At 38.0% G+C, this 16,557-nt stretch overlaps 2 protein-coding genes across 3 annotated transcripts in view; one reads left to right on the top strand and one right to left on the bottom strand.

Annotated features, from left to right (window-relative positions):
• Nucleotides 1-8,342, top strand: part of LOC132054215 (protein POLLEN DEFECTIVE IN GUIDANCE 1) — a 29,376-nt gene extending 21,034 nt beyond the window's left edge. The window contains exons 8-11 of one of the 2 annotated variants that reach the window (XM_059446262.1): nt 6,871-6,968; nt 7,098-7,220; nt 7,431-7,499; nt 7,694-8,342. In XM_059446262.1, coding sequence (XP_059302245.1) covers nt 6,871-6,968; nt 7,098-7,220; nt 7,431-7,499; nt 7,694-7,894 — 491 coding nt within the window. In that variant the 3' untranslated portion in view covers nt 7,895-8,342. The remainder of the gene's footprint in view (nt 1-6,870; nt 6,969-7,097; nt 7,221-7,430; nt 7,500-7,693) is intronic. The other variant, XM_059446268.1, reaches the window with a different exon arrangement.
• Nucleotides 8,343-10,564: 2,222 nt separating this feature from the next.
• Nucleotides 10,565-16,278, bottom strand: LOC132054209 (protein SMAX1-LIKE 7-like). Its single transcript, XM_059446256.1, has 3 exons — nt 14,522-16,278; nt 13,332-13,572; nt 10,565-12,538 (listed from the first exon to the last, which is right to left on the bottom strand). The coding sequence occupies exons 1-3, from the start codon at nt 15,703-15,705 to the stop codon at nt 10,766-10,768; spliced, it is 3,198 nt and encodes a 1,065-aa protein (XP_059302239.1). The 5' UTR covers nt 15,706-16,278; the 3' UTR covers nt 10,565-10,765.
• Between the last annotated feature and the right edge of the window lie 279 nt (nt 16,279-16,557).

Genomic DNA, 16,557 nt, shown 5'->3' with positions numbered 1-16,557 from the left:
ACTCTACACTGAGACTGAAAAATGGAGATCTGCAAGCAATTTTGGGAATTGTCCAACAATAACTGAGCAAGATAAGAATTTGCTACAAAGCGGATTCGATGAACAAGAAGTTTTGGGGTGTTTGAAAATGTGTGCTACGGACAAGGCACCAGGACCTGATGGCTTTACAATGGGATTCTTTATCAAATGTTGGGAGGTACTTAAACAAGACATCACGGGGGTGTTTCACAACTTCCATTCCCATGGTCTGTTTGAAAGGAGTTTCAATGCAACCTACATTGCCTTGATCCCTAAGAAAAATGGTGCAAAGGAGCTGAGGGACTTCAGACCTATAAGCCTAATAGGCAGCATTTACAAGATTATTGCAAAAGTCTTGAATGAGAGGCTGAAAAAGGTGATGGAAAAATTGGTAGATTCTCAACAAATGGCATTCATAAAAGGAAGGCAAATAATGGATGCCATACTAATAGCCAATGAAGCAGTAGACTCAAGACAGAAACAGAAGAAGCCTGGCATCCTTTGCAAGCTAGATATTGAGAAAGCATTTGACCATGTGAATTGGAACTTCTTACTAAGCATGTTACAGCAAATGGGATTTGGAGTGCAATGGGTTAAATGGATGAAATTTTGCATATTGACTGTCAGATTCTCAGTCATCATCAATGGTTCTCCAGAAGGATTCTTCTCTGCTCAGAGAGGTCTCAGGCAAGGTGATCCCTTGTCACCTTTTCTTTTCATAATAGCCATGGAAGGTTTGAACAACATGGTCAAAACAGCCAAACTTAATGGGTGGATTAAAGGCTTTGAGGTAGCCATGAATGGATACAACAATCAGGAGATTACGCATCTTCAATATGCTGATGACACCTTAATTTTTTGTGATGCAGAAGTGGAACAACTGAGAATTATACTGGTCCTTTTTGAAGGCATTTCTGGGCTGCATATTAATTGGAGAAAGAGTCATCTCTTCCCAATTAATGAAGTAACAAACATGGAGGATTTGGCACTGTTCTTGGGGGGAGAAGTGGGGACTCTTCCTACTACTTATCTTGGCATGCCACTGGGGGCCAAGTCAAAATCTACTGGTACAACGTCCTGGAGAAATGTGAAAAGAAGCTCTCAAGATGGAAGTATCAATATTAGTCAATGGGAGGAAGGCTCACTCTGATTAACTCTGTATTAGACTCTCTACCAACCTATATGATGTCCCTTTTTCCCATTCCTGTGGGGCTCATTGAAAGATTGGACAGCATAAGAAGGAACTTTCTGTGGCAAGGTAAAAAAGAAAAAAAAGCCTATCGCTTGGTCAAGTGGGAAGAGGTAATTCTCAGCAAGGCTCAAGGTGGATTGGGAATTAGAAATTTGAAGAATCACAGCAAAGCCCGCAAGTTGAAGTGGTTATGGAGGTACTCTCAAGACCCTCAAAGCTTATGGAGCAAGGTAATCATAGCCAAATATGAAGTAGAAGACAACTGGATGACTAAACCGGTGAACTCAGCTTATGGAGTTAGTCTTTGGTGGTCTATAAGGGTACTATGACTAGCTCTAAAGAGTCAAGTTTCAATCAGAGTGCTAAATGGTAACAGGACATCCTTCTGGAATGATAATTGGCTGGGGAATGGAGCTTTGAAGGATCTATTCTCTGACATATATGCTCTAGCTCATCACCAACAGAGATCTATAGCTGAAATGTGGTCACCTCAAGGTTGGGAATTGATACTCAGAAGAGACCTGAATGATTGGGAGATAAGTAGAATGGTTGAGTTCTACAAACAACTGGATGACTGCACAGGAACTCAAAACGGAGATGACACATTGAGATGGTAGGGACATAGTAGTGGAAAATTTAGTGTTAATGCAGCCTATAAAATGATAAACCAACCAACACCTCAAGTCACCAACTGGCCCTGGAAGCATATTTGGAAGACCAAGATACCATGCAAGGTTGCATGCTTCTCATGGTTACTGGCAAAGGAAGCTGTGCTCACACATGAAAATTTAAAGAAGAGGAACTGGACTATGTGCTCAAGATGTTTTCTTTGTGAAAAAGAAGTAGAGACAGTTGGTCACCTATTTTTGCAGTGCAGGATAACTGATCAGCTATGGATGATCTTCATTAATCTCAGAGGCATAGCCTGGACAATGCCTAGAAAGATTACTGAAGCTCTCTTTAGTTGGGAGGCAGCTGGAGCTGGAGCAGATGACATAAACAGATGGAAGATGGTCCCTGCTTGCATTTGGTGGGCAATTTGGAAAGAAAGGAACTCTAGATGCTTTGAGAACAGCAGCAACACAATGCAGGAGATCAAACTTAACTGTATTAAGCTTTTTTCTTTTTGGTGTAACCAGATCTACCCAAAGGGCTCACTTGTAAATATGGTTTCCGTACAACCCATGTACTGTTTTTTGTTTAATACATACAACATGTTACCTTCAAAAAAAAAAAAAAAAAAAAAATTGTGAAAAGTGTAAAAAAACGACGACAATGGGGTTTTTAGGTGAAAAGCATGAAGCGAAGTACACTTTATACGAATTAAAATGCACAACTTCAAATATACAAAAGTTAGCTAATCTTGTTGATGATGGAAATCTTAAGTAGAATGCTTAAGAAAGCAGAACATCTAGGATGGATGATGGATCAGAGGACTAAAGGTTAGAAGAAATGAAGGGGAAGAACTGAATGTCTCTCACATTCTCTTTGCGGATGATACCTTGATACTTTGTGAAGCTGAAAAAGATCAACTTTTACATCTCAGTGGAGTACTACTAGCTTTTGAGGCTGTGTCGGGTTTGAAAGTAAACTTGACAAAGAGTAGTGTGTTTAGTACTAATACTGGACATTGTATTGATGAGCTGGCAGACCTTATAGGATATAAGGTAGAGCAGTTACCGACCACTTATTTAGGACTACCACCTGGAGCCAATAAGAATGATTCAAAGATGTGGCAGGGGGTCCTGGATAGGTGTAGTAGTAAATTGGTACCTTGGAAGAGACAATATTTATCTTTTGGGGATAAACTTACATTGATCAATAGTGTGTTGGATGGTATTCCGACTAATTTGATGTCACTCTTAAAATTGCCAACAACAATAGAGAAAAAGTTGAATTCTATGAGAAACAAATTTCTGTGGGAAGGCAATGCAGATAACGAAAAATTCCATTTGGTCAGATGGCAGGAGGTAATCAAAGGAAAGAAAGGAGGGGGACCAGGAGTGAGGAATCTGAAGTTGCATAACAAAAGCCTTTTATTTAAATGGCTCTGGAGATACAATGATAGCAGTAATAGATTATGGAAACAGTTGATTGATACTGAGTATGGTAGGAAGGACATCTGGGCTCCTCGCTTAGTTCAGTTTTCTTCAAAAGGGGGAGTGTGGAGCACAATCAGCAAGTTATGGAGTGAGTACAGTCAATTTGTGAAACTGAAATTGGGGAATGGTAATAATATTAAATTTTGATCAGATATATGGCTGGGAAGTGAAAGTCTTAGATCAAAATTTCCTTATCTGTATAACTGCTCCACAAACAAGAGTGGAAGTGTATCAGAATTCTACTCAAGCACTGGCTGGCAGTTGATTTTGAGGAGGGGTCTCAATGATTGGGAAGTTGATGATTTTGCTCAGTTGATGCAATTGGTGGACACTGTTTGTCTGGAAGATAACAAGAGAGACTCTTTAATCTGGACAGCAAACAATGATGGTATCTTTACAGTTAATAGTTGTTACAAGCTGCTACAAAAACAACAAGGGCGCTATCAACCAGATTGGCCATGGAAACGATATGGAAATCAAGAGCACCTATTAAGGTAGCTTGATTTAGTTGGATTGCAGAAAGGGAAGCTTGTTTAACTCAGGAGAACTTGCAGAAGAAAGGGATCACTCTTTAATAGGTGCTACATGTGTGAAGAAGAGGCAGAAACAGTCAATCATGTATTCATTCATTGCAAAGTGGGAAGACAGGGCTGGAGCTCGTTCCAAATTTACATGGTGTCAAGTGGGCAATGCCTTTCAGTGTGAAGAGCCTGTTGGATTCATGGCAACACCAAAGGATGGGTAAATCTCAAAAGCTAGTTTGGAGAATAATTCCTCTGTGTGTGTTCTGGACTATATGGCTGGAAAGGATCAGGAATTGCTTTGAGGAAAAAAGCAGCACTTCTCTAGGATTAAAAATAGATGCTTATTAAATTTGTATTGTTGGTGTAAAAGACAAGTTATGGAAAATATGGAACAATATATGAATTTCCTAGAGGAAAGGGGGTTTGTAGCTGCCCTGGTATGAAAGGGGCTGTTTTTGTTGTACTTCCGTACGATCGTGGTACCTTTTAATAAAATTTACCTTATTAAAAAAAAAAAAAAAAAAGCTACTCCCTCTGTCCCAATTTGTTTGACACTTTTTGCTTTTCGAGAGTCGAACTTCTTAGTTTTGACCATGTGTTTGAACATAGAATCTTTAAATTTTTCGAAATAGAATTTACATATTTGGAAATTACGTAAAAAGTACTATAAGTCACCATAATTAATTATTTAAATATTTAAAAGACGTATGAAAAAATTACGGTCAAAGAACAACTCGTTTGACTCTCGAAAAGCGAAAAGTGTCAAACAAGTTGAGACGGAGGGAGTAATTAAATAAATTTAGTACCTGTAACATCAAGTGTCAAGTGAAGTTATTAATTTTGGCATACGCTCTAACATAATGACAAAATAAATTCAATAGCTAAAATTAAACATCATTAAAATTAATTGCGAGATAAGTTCATGTGCAAATTGAACGTTTATAAAAAAAGAAAAAGAAAAAGAAAAGATACTCAATTTTCTGTTAATCAATTGTGAAATAGAATTCATTTTTAGCATTAAATATAATAGGCATAATACATAAACAGGCCCTCAAACTTGGCCTTAGCTAGCAAGTATGCCCTCCAACGCACAAGTAGGCACCTCAACTTGTCTCCACTTTGTTAGTTGAACACTCCAACTTACAAAATGATCATCTAGACACCTCCAAAATTTATGTGCCACGCCAACATTTGTGTTTACGTGTTCAACTTTATATAAGTTGAGGTGCGTACTTGTGCACACCCAAAGTTGGAGGGCATACTTACCCACTGAGGCCAAGTTTGAGGGCCTGTGTATGTATTATGCCAATATAATAAATAATTTTTTTTAGTAACATTACTACACAAGTAGAAGAGAAGCAAAATCGCATAATCAGTAGTATAAAAGTAGGTGATTCGCATATTAGAAGATTCATGGTCTGTATAGTAGAAAGGTAAATTAAAAGATCAGAGGAAGTGGGTTGAAATGGGGGATGTGGCCTAGTGGTCTGTGATGGGTTGAGAATCATGATGTCGCAGGTTCAAATCCAACGGAGGCAACAAGACTAGGTGGTTTCTTCCCATCTGTCCACGCCTTGGTGGACCCGGTACCTGTGTTAGTGAGAGGTAGTAAGTACTCCGTGGAATTAGTAAAAGAAGAAGAAGAAGAAGATGACAACGACAACAAAAAGTACTCTAAAGCATATGTGGAGAGTAGACATTTTTTTTTTTCATTTTAAAGCTAGAGACAAAGAATTGATGGCCTTTCTTTGGTATTTCATTTGTGCCTGAATGATTGAAGTTGCGCTTCAGAGCAATGCTTCACTGAAGTATAAACCCTCGGCTTGAATGGCTTACTTACTTTAAGTGACTAAGAGATGACTTTAACATCACCTGTATATCTACGCCTTATCAACTAGTCGGTCGTCTATATGAATATTTTGCTTCCACCTGATTAATAATGATTCTTTTGCTTCCATTCTTATGTTTTTACCTAAATCCTCATTAATTTTGGGAGATGTTAGTTATTGTGAAACTTCATCTATATGGTTTTAGGTCTACTTCGTCTTTTTAGGCACGTTGAACCATCAGAGTCACATTTACTGGATTTTACATTTGAAGGTCTACGTAGAATAAGACCATGACATTATTTCTTTTATTTTTATCCTTTATGTGTGCTAACTTGAACCTTGTTTGTGGTGATCATTTTTATTTTCTAACCTTATATGACTGGACATCAATCTTAACAGCCGCATTTCTACGATTCTCATGGTTACATAGAGTCTTAGACACCCTAGATTTACTCCCCTTTCACATTGTTGGTTTCAGTACCATTATCAGACCTGTCTTTCACTTTGTAGGGTTGTCTTAAATGTCAATTAAAATAAAAATTTAACCCCCAAAATCCAAATAAGGTGATGATTGTCGAGTCTTTTGTCGATCATTGTTTTGACTGACAGTGTGGTATATCCCAACATTCAGATAAATGGCTGTTTCTGATCTGCCCTGTTATATGTGCACAGAAAAGTGCTCAGAGTACTTAGGTGCAGAGTCGAATATATAAGAAATGGTAGCACAACCTACTTTAATAGAAATGGTAGCAGCAAGACTTTATCACTATCCTCATATGGTGTCAATTGATTGTTTGTCTTCAGTTTATGCATATCTAGTCACCAATCTTTCCCAACCTTCTCCCTCTCTAACTAGAAGAAGTGCAACAAAAAAAATTAATCCCTCTTCCCTCAATATAGTGCTTCTTGGCACCTCAGAAGGAGGAAGGTCAGTGCCAATTTTGGTATTGCCTATCGATGGATTTTTGATTTTTATTGCTAGGTGTGGTTTGCTCTTTCTTTTTTTTCTCCTGTTTTGCTAGTTCCCATCTTCACCCATCCATGTATTAGATGCTGGCTACTTATTTGTTGTTCTACTTATATTTTGTTTAAGCTTAGCGGTGTTTGGAAATGCTCAATCTTCTGATACTGATGTTATTTCCAAGTTTGTGCTTGAATAAAAAGTTTCTGTGCATTTAAACTTTACTTCCATTGGCTGTGGGCAGATTCAGTGGAGCGGTTCCATATTTCGGCATTTCTCTTATTTGTCTTAGCTCAAAACCTTCTGGAGGCCGATGGACCTTGGTTTGGAAGTTTTATTTGTGTAAGGCCTGTTCCTGTGCTCCTTGTGCAATGAAGTGATTAATTTACTGAATTGTTTTCAAATGGAAAACGTTTACTGTTCCTAGTAATTGGCTCATATATATAAAAAAAATTCTTTTGAATCTTGCAGAATGCAGTTGTCGTATACGTAGGTGAGATGACAATTGATATCATCAAGCATTCATTTATTGCAAAATTTAACAACATCAAACCGATTGCGTTTTCAGAATTCCTTGAAGATCTCTGTAAGCAGGTACTTCTAATTTACAGGCTGCTGTTTGGCTTTGCTGGTAGAGTCAAGCTATTTAAGCTGGTGGATATTTCTGATAGCTTGAATAATTTGTAGTGTTATACTGCTATATTGCACCAGTCTTTATCCTGCTAAGCTGTTGTGGCACCTAGTACTTTTCTCTATTTTGAATATTCTGTTTTTCACATTACTCTTGTTGTTGACTTTGAACAGACACTAAATATTCAAACAGACAATGTAAAGAATAACCTCACTTTTGTCCCTTTGGCACCTGCTTGTGTGGTAAGTTTTTTCTGATTTAACTGAAGCTGCCATCTTCTCTTTTTATAATTTCTGAATCACATTATGGTCTCTCTATTTGAAAAAACTATACTTCGTGATATGGAGCATAAGGGAATCGATTTATTCAATTGGACCTATCGTATTTATCCGGAGCTGATTTATTCCTTACCAAGCAGGCTATTTTTGCATGGCAGGTAATCCGCGTGTTGCGTCCTGTGTTTGCTGCTCATCTTCCCTTTAATCCGCTACCGTGGAGGCTCTTTTGGATTTTCCTTTTGTCTGCAATGACGTTTGTTATGCTTGCAAGTCTTAAAGTAATGATTAGCATTGGCCTCAAAAAACATGCTAGGTGGTATATAAACAGATGCCAGAGAAGAAAACTTCATAGCGACTAAGATACAATATCATGATGAAGCTTGAATTCTTTGCTCAGATATATAGATCTCCTTTCCATGAGAAGATAAGCAGATGGGGGCAGGGGTAGAGGTGGGAGTGGGGTGGGAAGTTTGGGTGATCTGATTGGAAATTTCTATAGCTGTTCTCACTCCGGGTTTCTAATAGGGCAGCAGTATGCACTCATGTGGAAGTATTTACGTTGGTCAAATGGCCTGTACTTCCGTTTTCGCAGAGGGAGAAGGTCCATATAAGGAAGTTATATTGATAATGTATTTCATGTGCAATATATTTAAAGCTTTTCTCTAAAATTGGTTATTTCAGAATAACTGTCTTGTCTGGAATTGTCTAAACTTCCTTGGTAGATTCATAAAGGTTGATGTTTCAGAGAGGTAAACTCTCTTCTTAGATAACTTGGAGTAATTTGATTCAGAACCTTTGGCCAACTAATTGCTCCTTATATTACCATAGCTTTCATTCAATCCCATGAGAAAATACAACAATCTCTAAGATTTAAGATGATCCATGTGGGGCTTTGATTCTTTACAGTCGAGAAGGTAAAGGCACCATCACATCCAATTCATCCCAAAGATCTTTCATCTTAGAATGGTAACTAGTACTCTCTCCGTCCACTTTTACTTGTCATGTTTCACTTTTCGAGAGTCAAATTGCATAAATTTTGATCAACATTTTAAGATGTATTTTTTCATAATATGAGAAAAATTGTAACTTATAGTATTTTTCGTATAGTTTCCGAGCATCTAAATTTTTGTTTTAAAATATTAAATTAATCTAATTTAATTTAACTCTAAAGATTAGTCAAGTTAGACTCTCGAGAAGTGAATCGTGACAAGTAAAAGAGGACAGAGGGAGTAACAGACTCGGTTTCTTGTTTCAGAGTTGCTATTTCTGGATATATTCTTGTGAGACTCGATCTGTCAACTCTCTTTGGTTTCTGCCCAAATTTTCTTAGCATTCGAGGCATAGACACTGCGGGGATTAATTAACTGGGCACAATACTTCCTATCCATGATAAGACAATTGCATTACATCTCACCCACAGTCCCCTCTCAGAGCTAGTTTCATCGATCTGCTCCGCAAGGTATAATTTTGTGGCCTTGTGAGCTTAGTCCAGCTGTTCAGGAGCATCTGAAGGTTGTAGATACAATAGATGATTGTGATCAATCCTAACTGCCGTTCCTTTTGCCATTTTGTTTCAATCTCAAACACCTTTTCTCCAATGGAGTTTCCTTCTGCATATGCTAGTTGTGTAGGACCTCTGCTATGATACCATATGAAATTATCTAGTACATACAATGGATTAAGCTTGAGAATTACAGAGAGCATAAAGAAGAAATGGATTTTATCTGTGTGTTTGATACAAATGCAAATGCTACCAAATAAGTATTTGTAGACCCTCACTCTTGCCCAGCCGTAGTCCTCCTGGCACCTAATCACGCGCACACGTGTGCACTTCTTAGCCGACTTAACAAACTACTAACAGCCTGCACCATTGGCCAGCCTAACCAATTAATCCTCTAGTAACTGCAATTAACCTGATAGAGTTAGACGTAAACACCATATTTCAGTAGCTTCTTCATGCAATGTTGAATGATCGAGAATCGAATTGGTCCAACGAGAAAAAGTCTCTGATTACCAATTGATGCAACTTTCAGGAATTCGATATATATATAGATATTTAGATAGATAGATAGAGAGAGAGAGAGAGGGAGGGAGGGAGGGAGGGAGTGGGGTGGGTGGGGGGGCGGGGAGTTTTATTTCATATTAATTTTGGTGTATTTACAATGTGCTTTTATGCACAAACCAAATGCAATCTATCAGAATCTTACAAGCTAACTAACTGCTAGCTCCAGTGACCAACTCCACTATCAACTCTTCTTGACTGCAGAGTGAGTGAGTGAGTTGACCGAACTCCCAAATTTGTGTAACATAAGGTTACTTGGGATTTTGTATTTCCAAGTTGGGTTGTAAATGATGCTGTAACAATCATTGACTCTTCGATACCTAGTATGCAGTAATACAGTAAAGTTGTTCACGGAAAAATGAAAAGAAGAATCTGCGCTAATATATTATGGACAAATTGTCTATAATATAAGAGGGTAAGAGCGTCACTATGGATCTGTAGGAAGAGTATCTAAATAATAAACCCCTCCAAAGAGTATAAAGTTCAAAAGTTACAGAAGACATGAGTACAACATTTTTTGCTCGGATTGTCCTTCAAAGGCACTGGTCTTTAATTTTTGTCCCTCAAATTGTTGGTCTTTAATTTTTGCACTTCGCCTAAAAACTCATGGGTTCCGGGTTCGAATCTCGTTCAGTCAAAAATTAAAAAACAAATTCGCAAGACAGAGTTTTGAATTTGCCTTATGCCTGAAGGCAAACTCTTCCTTAAAGTAGAGTTTGCTACCTTAAGGCAAACTCTGCGTTATAAGGTAGCCAACTCTACCTTAAGGTAGAGTTTTGCAAACGAATTCTGCCTTGCGAATATTTTTTTTAATTTTTGACTAAGCTTGGGTTTGAATCCGAAACCCATGAATTTTTAAGCGAAGGGTAAAAATTAAAGACCAGCAATTTGAGGGACAAAAATTAAAGACCACCCCCGAATAAGGGCAATCGTGCAAATTGCCCGAATACAACAGGGAGCAATGATTAGCTGATAACACATAAATAATTCATACCTAACCGTTACCTTGGTGAAATATTACAATTTATACCCTTAAACTATACAAACGTGACCCGCATATAAAACCCAATAAAACATGGGATAAATCGGGTAACACAAGCATACTTAACTAGGTGCTAAAATGTGTATACACTATATATTACATATACTAAATAGAGAAACTTAGATCTTAGTTCACTATGATTCTGCAAGGAAGGAGAACACCTGGTATATGCACTTCTTGGAAATAGCTTTCGCAGGTCACAAGTTTCACTATAGAACGGGCACTTAAGCTATATCTTTCTTTAGCTTCGACAAATCCCCTATTAAGAACATGTTGAATCCAATCTTCTATTTTCTTGCTGTCACTTAAGCATGCAGCTGCCAGAATTTGTTCCAATACTTTTGTGTCGATCTCTAACAAACATTCTGGACCGACAGTTTTGTGGAAGCATAGTCTGATCTCCTTCAACAGCTTCTCAGCCAGAGAGTCGAAATCAAATGGCCTGAAAATCACAGTCTCATCAAATTGTGTGAACAATTGTTTCAACCATGCTGTGGTGTTTTCATTGGCAAAGTCACAGCCAGAATCTCCAGTAAAGTTCTCATAATTTTCAATCTCTTCAACTGGAAGATTCAAATCTAGGCATGCGTTTGATGCCCTGTGGGCTCGTTTTGCCATCTCTGAGCTTCCGCATTGCTGATCTACACTTTCGGTTGGACCAGTAGTAAGCTTTCTTTTATTCACAAAGATTTGGCTAGACGATCTTTTCCTAGTTGTTACCAATGCACTTGAGTTGGGACTTTTGACATCATCTGCAAGATCAAATGCTATTAGTATCTGGATTTCCCATCCTTTAGCTGCCAATATATCCTCTTCAGAATAGTCAGTTGTTTCTTTGGCAGAAGGAAGTGTGCTTTCTTCAGCTGATATTGATGATGTTGTCACAAAGATTGCATTAGCTATACTAACTTCTCTACCATGAGAGTCCGAAAATCTACCAGTCTTAACAGTCCGGGACAAGCTTTTCTGAACGAGTAGATCAGCTCTATCCACATTTTCAAGGAAAACAACAGATAAGGGGTTGTTCCTCAGTTTATCAGAAACATAATCGACAACATGCTTCCCTCTGAATCTCACATCGTATTGATTCAATACCTGGTGATCAAACAACACGGCTTCATCCTGTAGACTTAGGTCGACACAGATTAAGTTGTTTGTGCTTCCATATAGAATCTCAGCCAAAGCAATCGCGACTTTCTTCTTACCAAGCTTATCAGGTCCAAGAAAGTTGAGCCATACGTCTCCACGACTTGGACAATTGTTTCTTTGATCATTTCTACTTCTGCATCGAGCTATTGTTTGGCTAATGGCATTTACAGCCTCCTCTTGCCAATTAACCTTTTCCGTAAGAGCTGCGTATAGCATCTTGAAATCTTTTGGATCCAATTGCTGTTGAAGAGATTTAGAAGATGGAGATAGAGGAGTCCGGTTAACGAAACTCCTCGAGGCCACCTCAGCACTTGCTGAAACATTGCATGATATGTCATGTGCTTGTTCTTTGCTTGGAGAAGTAGAGGCCATGCACAAACCTAAATCTGTTGTCACTGAAGTTACAGAGGTTGGGGAGTTGAAGGCCTGTTCATCATCACCTTGTGAGGGCGGTTTACTAAACTTGGAGACAAAATTGGTGCTTTCAATTGATGAAGAAATTGTGGAAGTCATATTTTTCCTTCCAGTTTCTGCTGAAGATGCATTCTGGTGGCCAAGTTTTTCGTTATTGACGCTTTCTTTGTGGTCTTCAACAACTTGAAATCCTACAACTGATGGGATTTGAGAACTCATCTGGGAATCGCTAGTCTTGGGTAATGGTTGATTGTAGTGTAAACGCTGGCAGAGATTGTCCCATTTTCTCTGCAAACCAGCAATTTTAGCACCCAACACCATCTTATCATCTTTGGCCTGCACTGAAGCCATATAAAGAAGTTATTACATGATTAACCACACCAATGTTAAGATTTATTCTGCTGTACTGAAGTAATTTTGTTGGGACACAGGGAAGAATGTAAGACTCTAGATTAGTAAAGGTGTTGAAGAACAGAACTACTGGATCTAAACAAAACGAAATACTCCCTCCCTCCCATTTATGTTAAGGTATTTCACTGGTTATGGGTCCAAAAAATTACATAGCATTTTTTACACATAAGCTAAATATATGCAAGTACTAAAATTATCCTTTTAAACGAGTTTTGTTGAGTGTTCCACATGTACTTTTCATATTCACTCCTTAAAAACTAACGAGTGTCTACATCAAGTGAGTCCCCACAAATCATGTTTGATGTCTTTAAAGGAAGAACACGGATGCTGAAAATAAATACTTTCCACAAAGAGAAGTGTGTCATTCTTTTTGGTAAACTACATAGGAAAATATTGCATATAAAATAAGGACAAAGGGTGTGATTGTTAATAGTACCAAGAAAATAGCCTATACTATCATAAGCCAAATCCAAAATCTAGAGATCCCAAATACAAAGAAAAAAATCCAAAGTCTATAGTCAATGGGTTCATAATGTGTATAACCTTATTATGCATATATTTTAAAATGTCTTTTTCGTAGGTACACATACCTAAGTCGAGCCAGAAGAAATATATCTAGTTGAACCCATATAAGGTGCCATAAATCCTCCTGTGTAATAGTAAATACTAGTACAAGGAAAATAGAGAGCTGAAAAGTAGAATTGCGAGAAACACAGACCTTCATAGGTGTGTTGAGTTGAGTCATTTGCAACCAAGAAGGCAGACTTGATTGGTAGTGATCTGCAACTGAAACACTGCTGAGTAATCCACTCTTTGAGAGAGCATTTACTTCTTGTTTGCATTTCTCATTGCATAGGTGACACCGGGATGCAGTCTGGTATGAACAGCTTAACGGGCTTTTAATATCACCAGCTGGGGTAGAAAAAAATCCTCCCAATGGCACAAAAGATTCCATCAAGCTGTTAGGTATAAATTGGAGATCAAATTAAACATGTCAAGCACATGGTAATAGAAAGAGATACAATCAAGGCATGGACTCACTGTAAAAACCAAAAACACTTAGTAGGCAACCTGTTAAAGTGTGTACAGAAAGTAATATTATACTTGCCGTCAAGAAACAAATTCATTTTTGCTCAAGTCCTTAATGGCACTATTTCTTGAGGTATTTGGACACACCGAGCACTTATTTACGGTGAAGCTCTATTAATAATAAGGGCAAATAAGACACTGATTTGCTAACGACAAGGACATCGATCAATAAAAGATATATCAAACAATAAAATAAAACAATTTCAGATAGTTTTGAGGCAAATTTAGATTTTTTTTCCCAGAATTAATTCTGCCTGCTCTATAAAAGCTCCTGTAAGCAACCTAAATATATAACAGGAAAACATATTGGTCAAGCGGAATTGATATATTCATATAACTGACCCCAATTACTTTGGAATTGAGGCGTAGTTGATCTTGATCGATAGATTAGATATGCTAGTGAAACGATGAAGAGTTGCTAGTTTTTGTTCAGGAACTTAGATTAATTTTGGTTTGTCTGATTCTGGTAATTATTGAGAATTTTCATGGTGAAGCTAAACATTTCTAAGGTAAAAGCCAGAGGATTTGTGTGTTTTATTTTAAAAGTATAGAAATTAGTTGACAAAGACAGAAGGCTAATAGAAGCAGAGCAGAGCCATAGTTGGTTATGTCTACTCGTACAAGTCCTTCACCAGTATCAGACAAGAGAAAGCAAACAAACTACACCATAAACAAAAAAAACAACAGAATCAAAAAGCTAAGATATGCTGCATATCTAAAGTACATCATACTGAGTTCGACTTCACGGTACAATAATTACCAAAAAGCTCAATGAAATAATTCAAAAAACTGTGTATCTACTGGAAGAGTTCAGTTTACCTGGATCTGGGAAATGTTTCTTCCTTTGGAGGTCCAGAAGAAGTGATTGTCAGAAGCTGCAAGTCCCAATCTTTTTCTATGTAGGGAAATCTATTCAAAACTTTCAAATATATCTCATACCTCTCCACCCACCCAATCAACCACAATTTCCCTTGATAAACTTCAAGCAAACTTGTCAATTTGCTAACTATATACCTACAAGAATCAATAGAAGCATCATCTCTTGCTAACTGTTTTAAATCCCCATAATTGACAACAAGACAAGGCCCTAAACTATGCATCACCATAATTCCAATTTCCTCAAACTTCAACTTCACTAATTCCTCATCACATTCCCCTTTAACAAACCTTAATAGCTCAATATCGATACGAATCACACTCAATCCACATACCTCAACAGGCAGAATTCCTCCTCCTCTATTTCCTTGTACCATTTCCAAGAAACTATTCATAGCACCTTGTGCACAAGTACCAAGAACAAGTGGATTTTTTCGTGTATTCTTGACGAAAACCTCCCCAATTCTCCTGCAATCATCATCTTCTCCACCCGAAAAGCCCAAGAATGGGAAGCGATGATACAAATCCGTTTGATTACACAAAAACATGGGTGGTGGTCCTCTGAATCTTGAATATCTGAAGAGATGATGAACAGGTCTAAGAATAGCAAGCTTAATATCACAACTCCTAAAACCAGCCTCTCCAAATACTCTACTCACAACAGGGTCATCAAGGATAGAAATTACGAGATTTCGCAACTCAACCTTAACTATTGGAACTGAAGAAGAAGCTGACTGATTCTGCTGAAGCTGCAGCTGTTGTTGATAAAAACTGAAATTCTCTGGCTGCCGTCTCTGATTTGCTTGCGACCGCTTTATGGCTGCCATGAGAGAATTCGATACAGGCGGATCGTCGACCCTGTTGGGCGATGAAGGTAATCGATCCATTGACACCCCTAAGCAGAGTTCTAGCGCTTTGAATTGGACACGAACGGAGTATGCATTGTTTCGGGTACGAGAACATGCCTCACGTAAACATGAAGAAGGAATAGACGATAAGGAAGATATGAAATGAAGAGACGTAGTTTGAGCGTGGCCACGACGACCTGCCATCGCCACAGCATCGTCGAGAGTTATGGCAGCTTCTTGCGTCAAGCATTGCCTAGCAGTACTAACTGGCGTCGGCATCTCTGGGAAAGAAAGTACTCTCTTGTGCTAGTAAACGAGAAGACAGAAGTACGGAATTCTTGATATGTAACTTAGCAGTATCAAGAAAACATAATAAAAGCTACAACTATCAAAGAGCTGACAACAAAGTACTAACAAATATATAATGTTATTTGCATCAAATTCTGAAACCTCATGTTGGTATTAGTACAAGTACGGAGTAGTTATATATAATAATACTACAACAAGAAAGAAAGAAAGTTGAGAAATAGAGTGGCAGAACCTGTTAATACAAACATCAAGTGTATCCATCACATGGGTGCTTATTTATGGGATTTTTTGGAAGGAAAGGGAGGTCCTAGGAGATGGTGGGGTTAGATGTTTGTTGATGGTGCTTGACACTGCTGGTGGCTCCTGTTGGTGGTGGGGGAACTTGTGATGGTTATACCAGTAGGGGACCATTGTTTTCTTAGAGAGCAAAAAGGCAGGTGTAGGTGGTAACTGAGTATAGATTCTTGTATTTGAGATCTTTGTGAATTTACTTACTTGCGTATACAATTCTTGTCAGAGATATTGGTCAAAAACATACTTGAAATATAATTTTTCCGCGAGTTTTACACCCCAACTATCAGCTTTTCCTTTTTCCTTCCTAAACTATCACCATTATCTATTGTATGAATTAAAACACACCTAGTTGATTAATTCTTCTTGTTAAAAGGTTACCAATACTCAGTGCATCATGACAGTGAGAGAGAGATGCTCAGTCCACTTACTAAGTAATGGGCCAAATAGGACTCTAAGGTCACTTTCTACTTGTAGAATGGTCTATTTCTAGTGCACCAATGCACCAGCACTTTGCACCCAAATATATGT

Source organism: Lycium ferocissimum, chromosome 1, assembly GCF_029784015.1.
Source record: "Lycium ferocissimum isolate CSIRO_LF1 chromosome 1, AGI_CSIRO_Lferr_CH_V1, whole genome shotgun sequence".
NCBI classification, from domain to species: domain Eukaryota; kingdom Viridiplantae; phylum Streptophyta; class Magnoliopsida; order Solanales; family Solanaceae; genus Lycium; species Lycium ferocissimum.
Note: the sequence above shows the minus strand (reverse complement) of the source record. Positions and strands in the feature narration are given on the sequence as shown.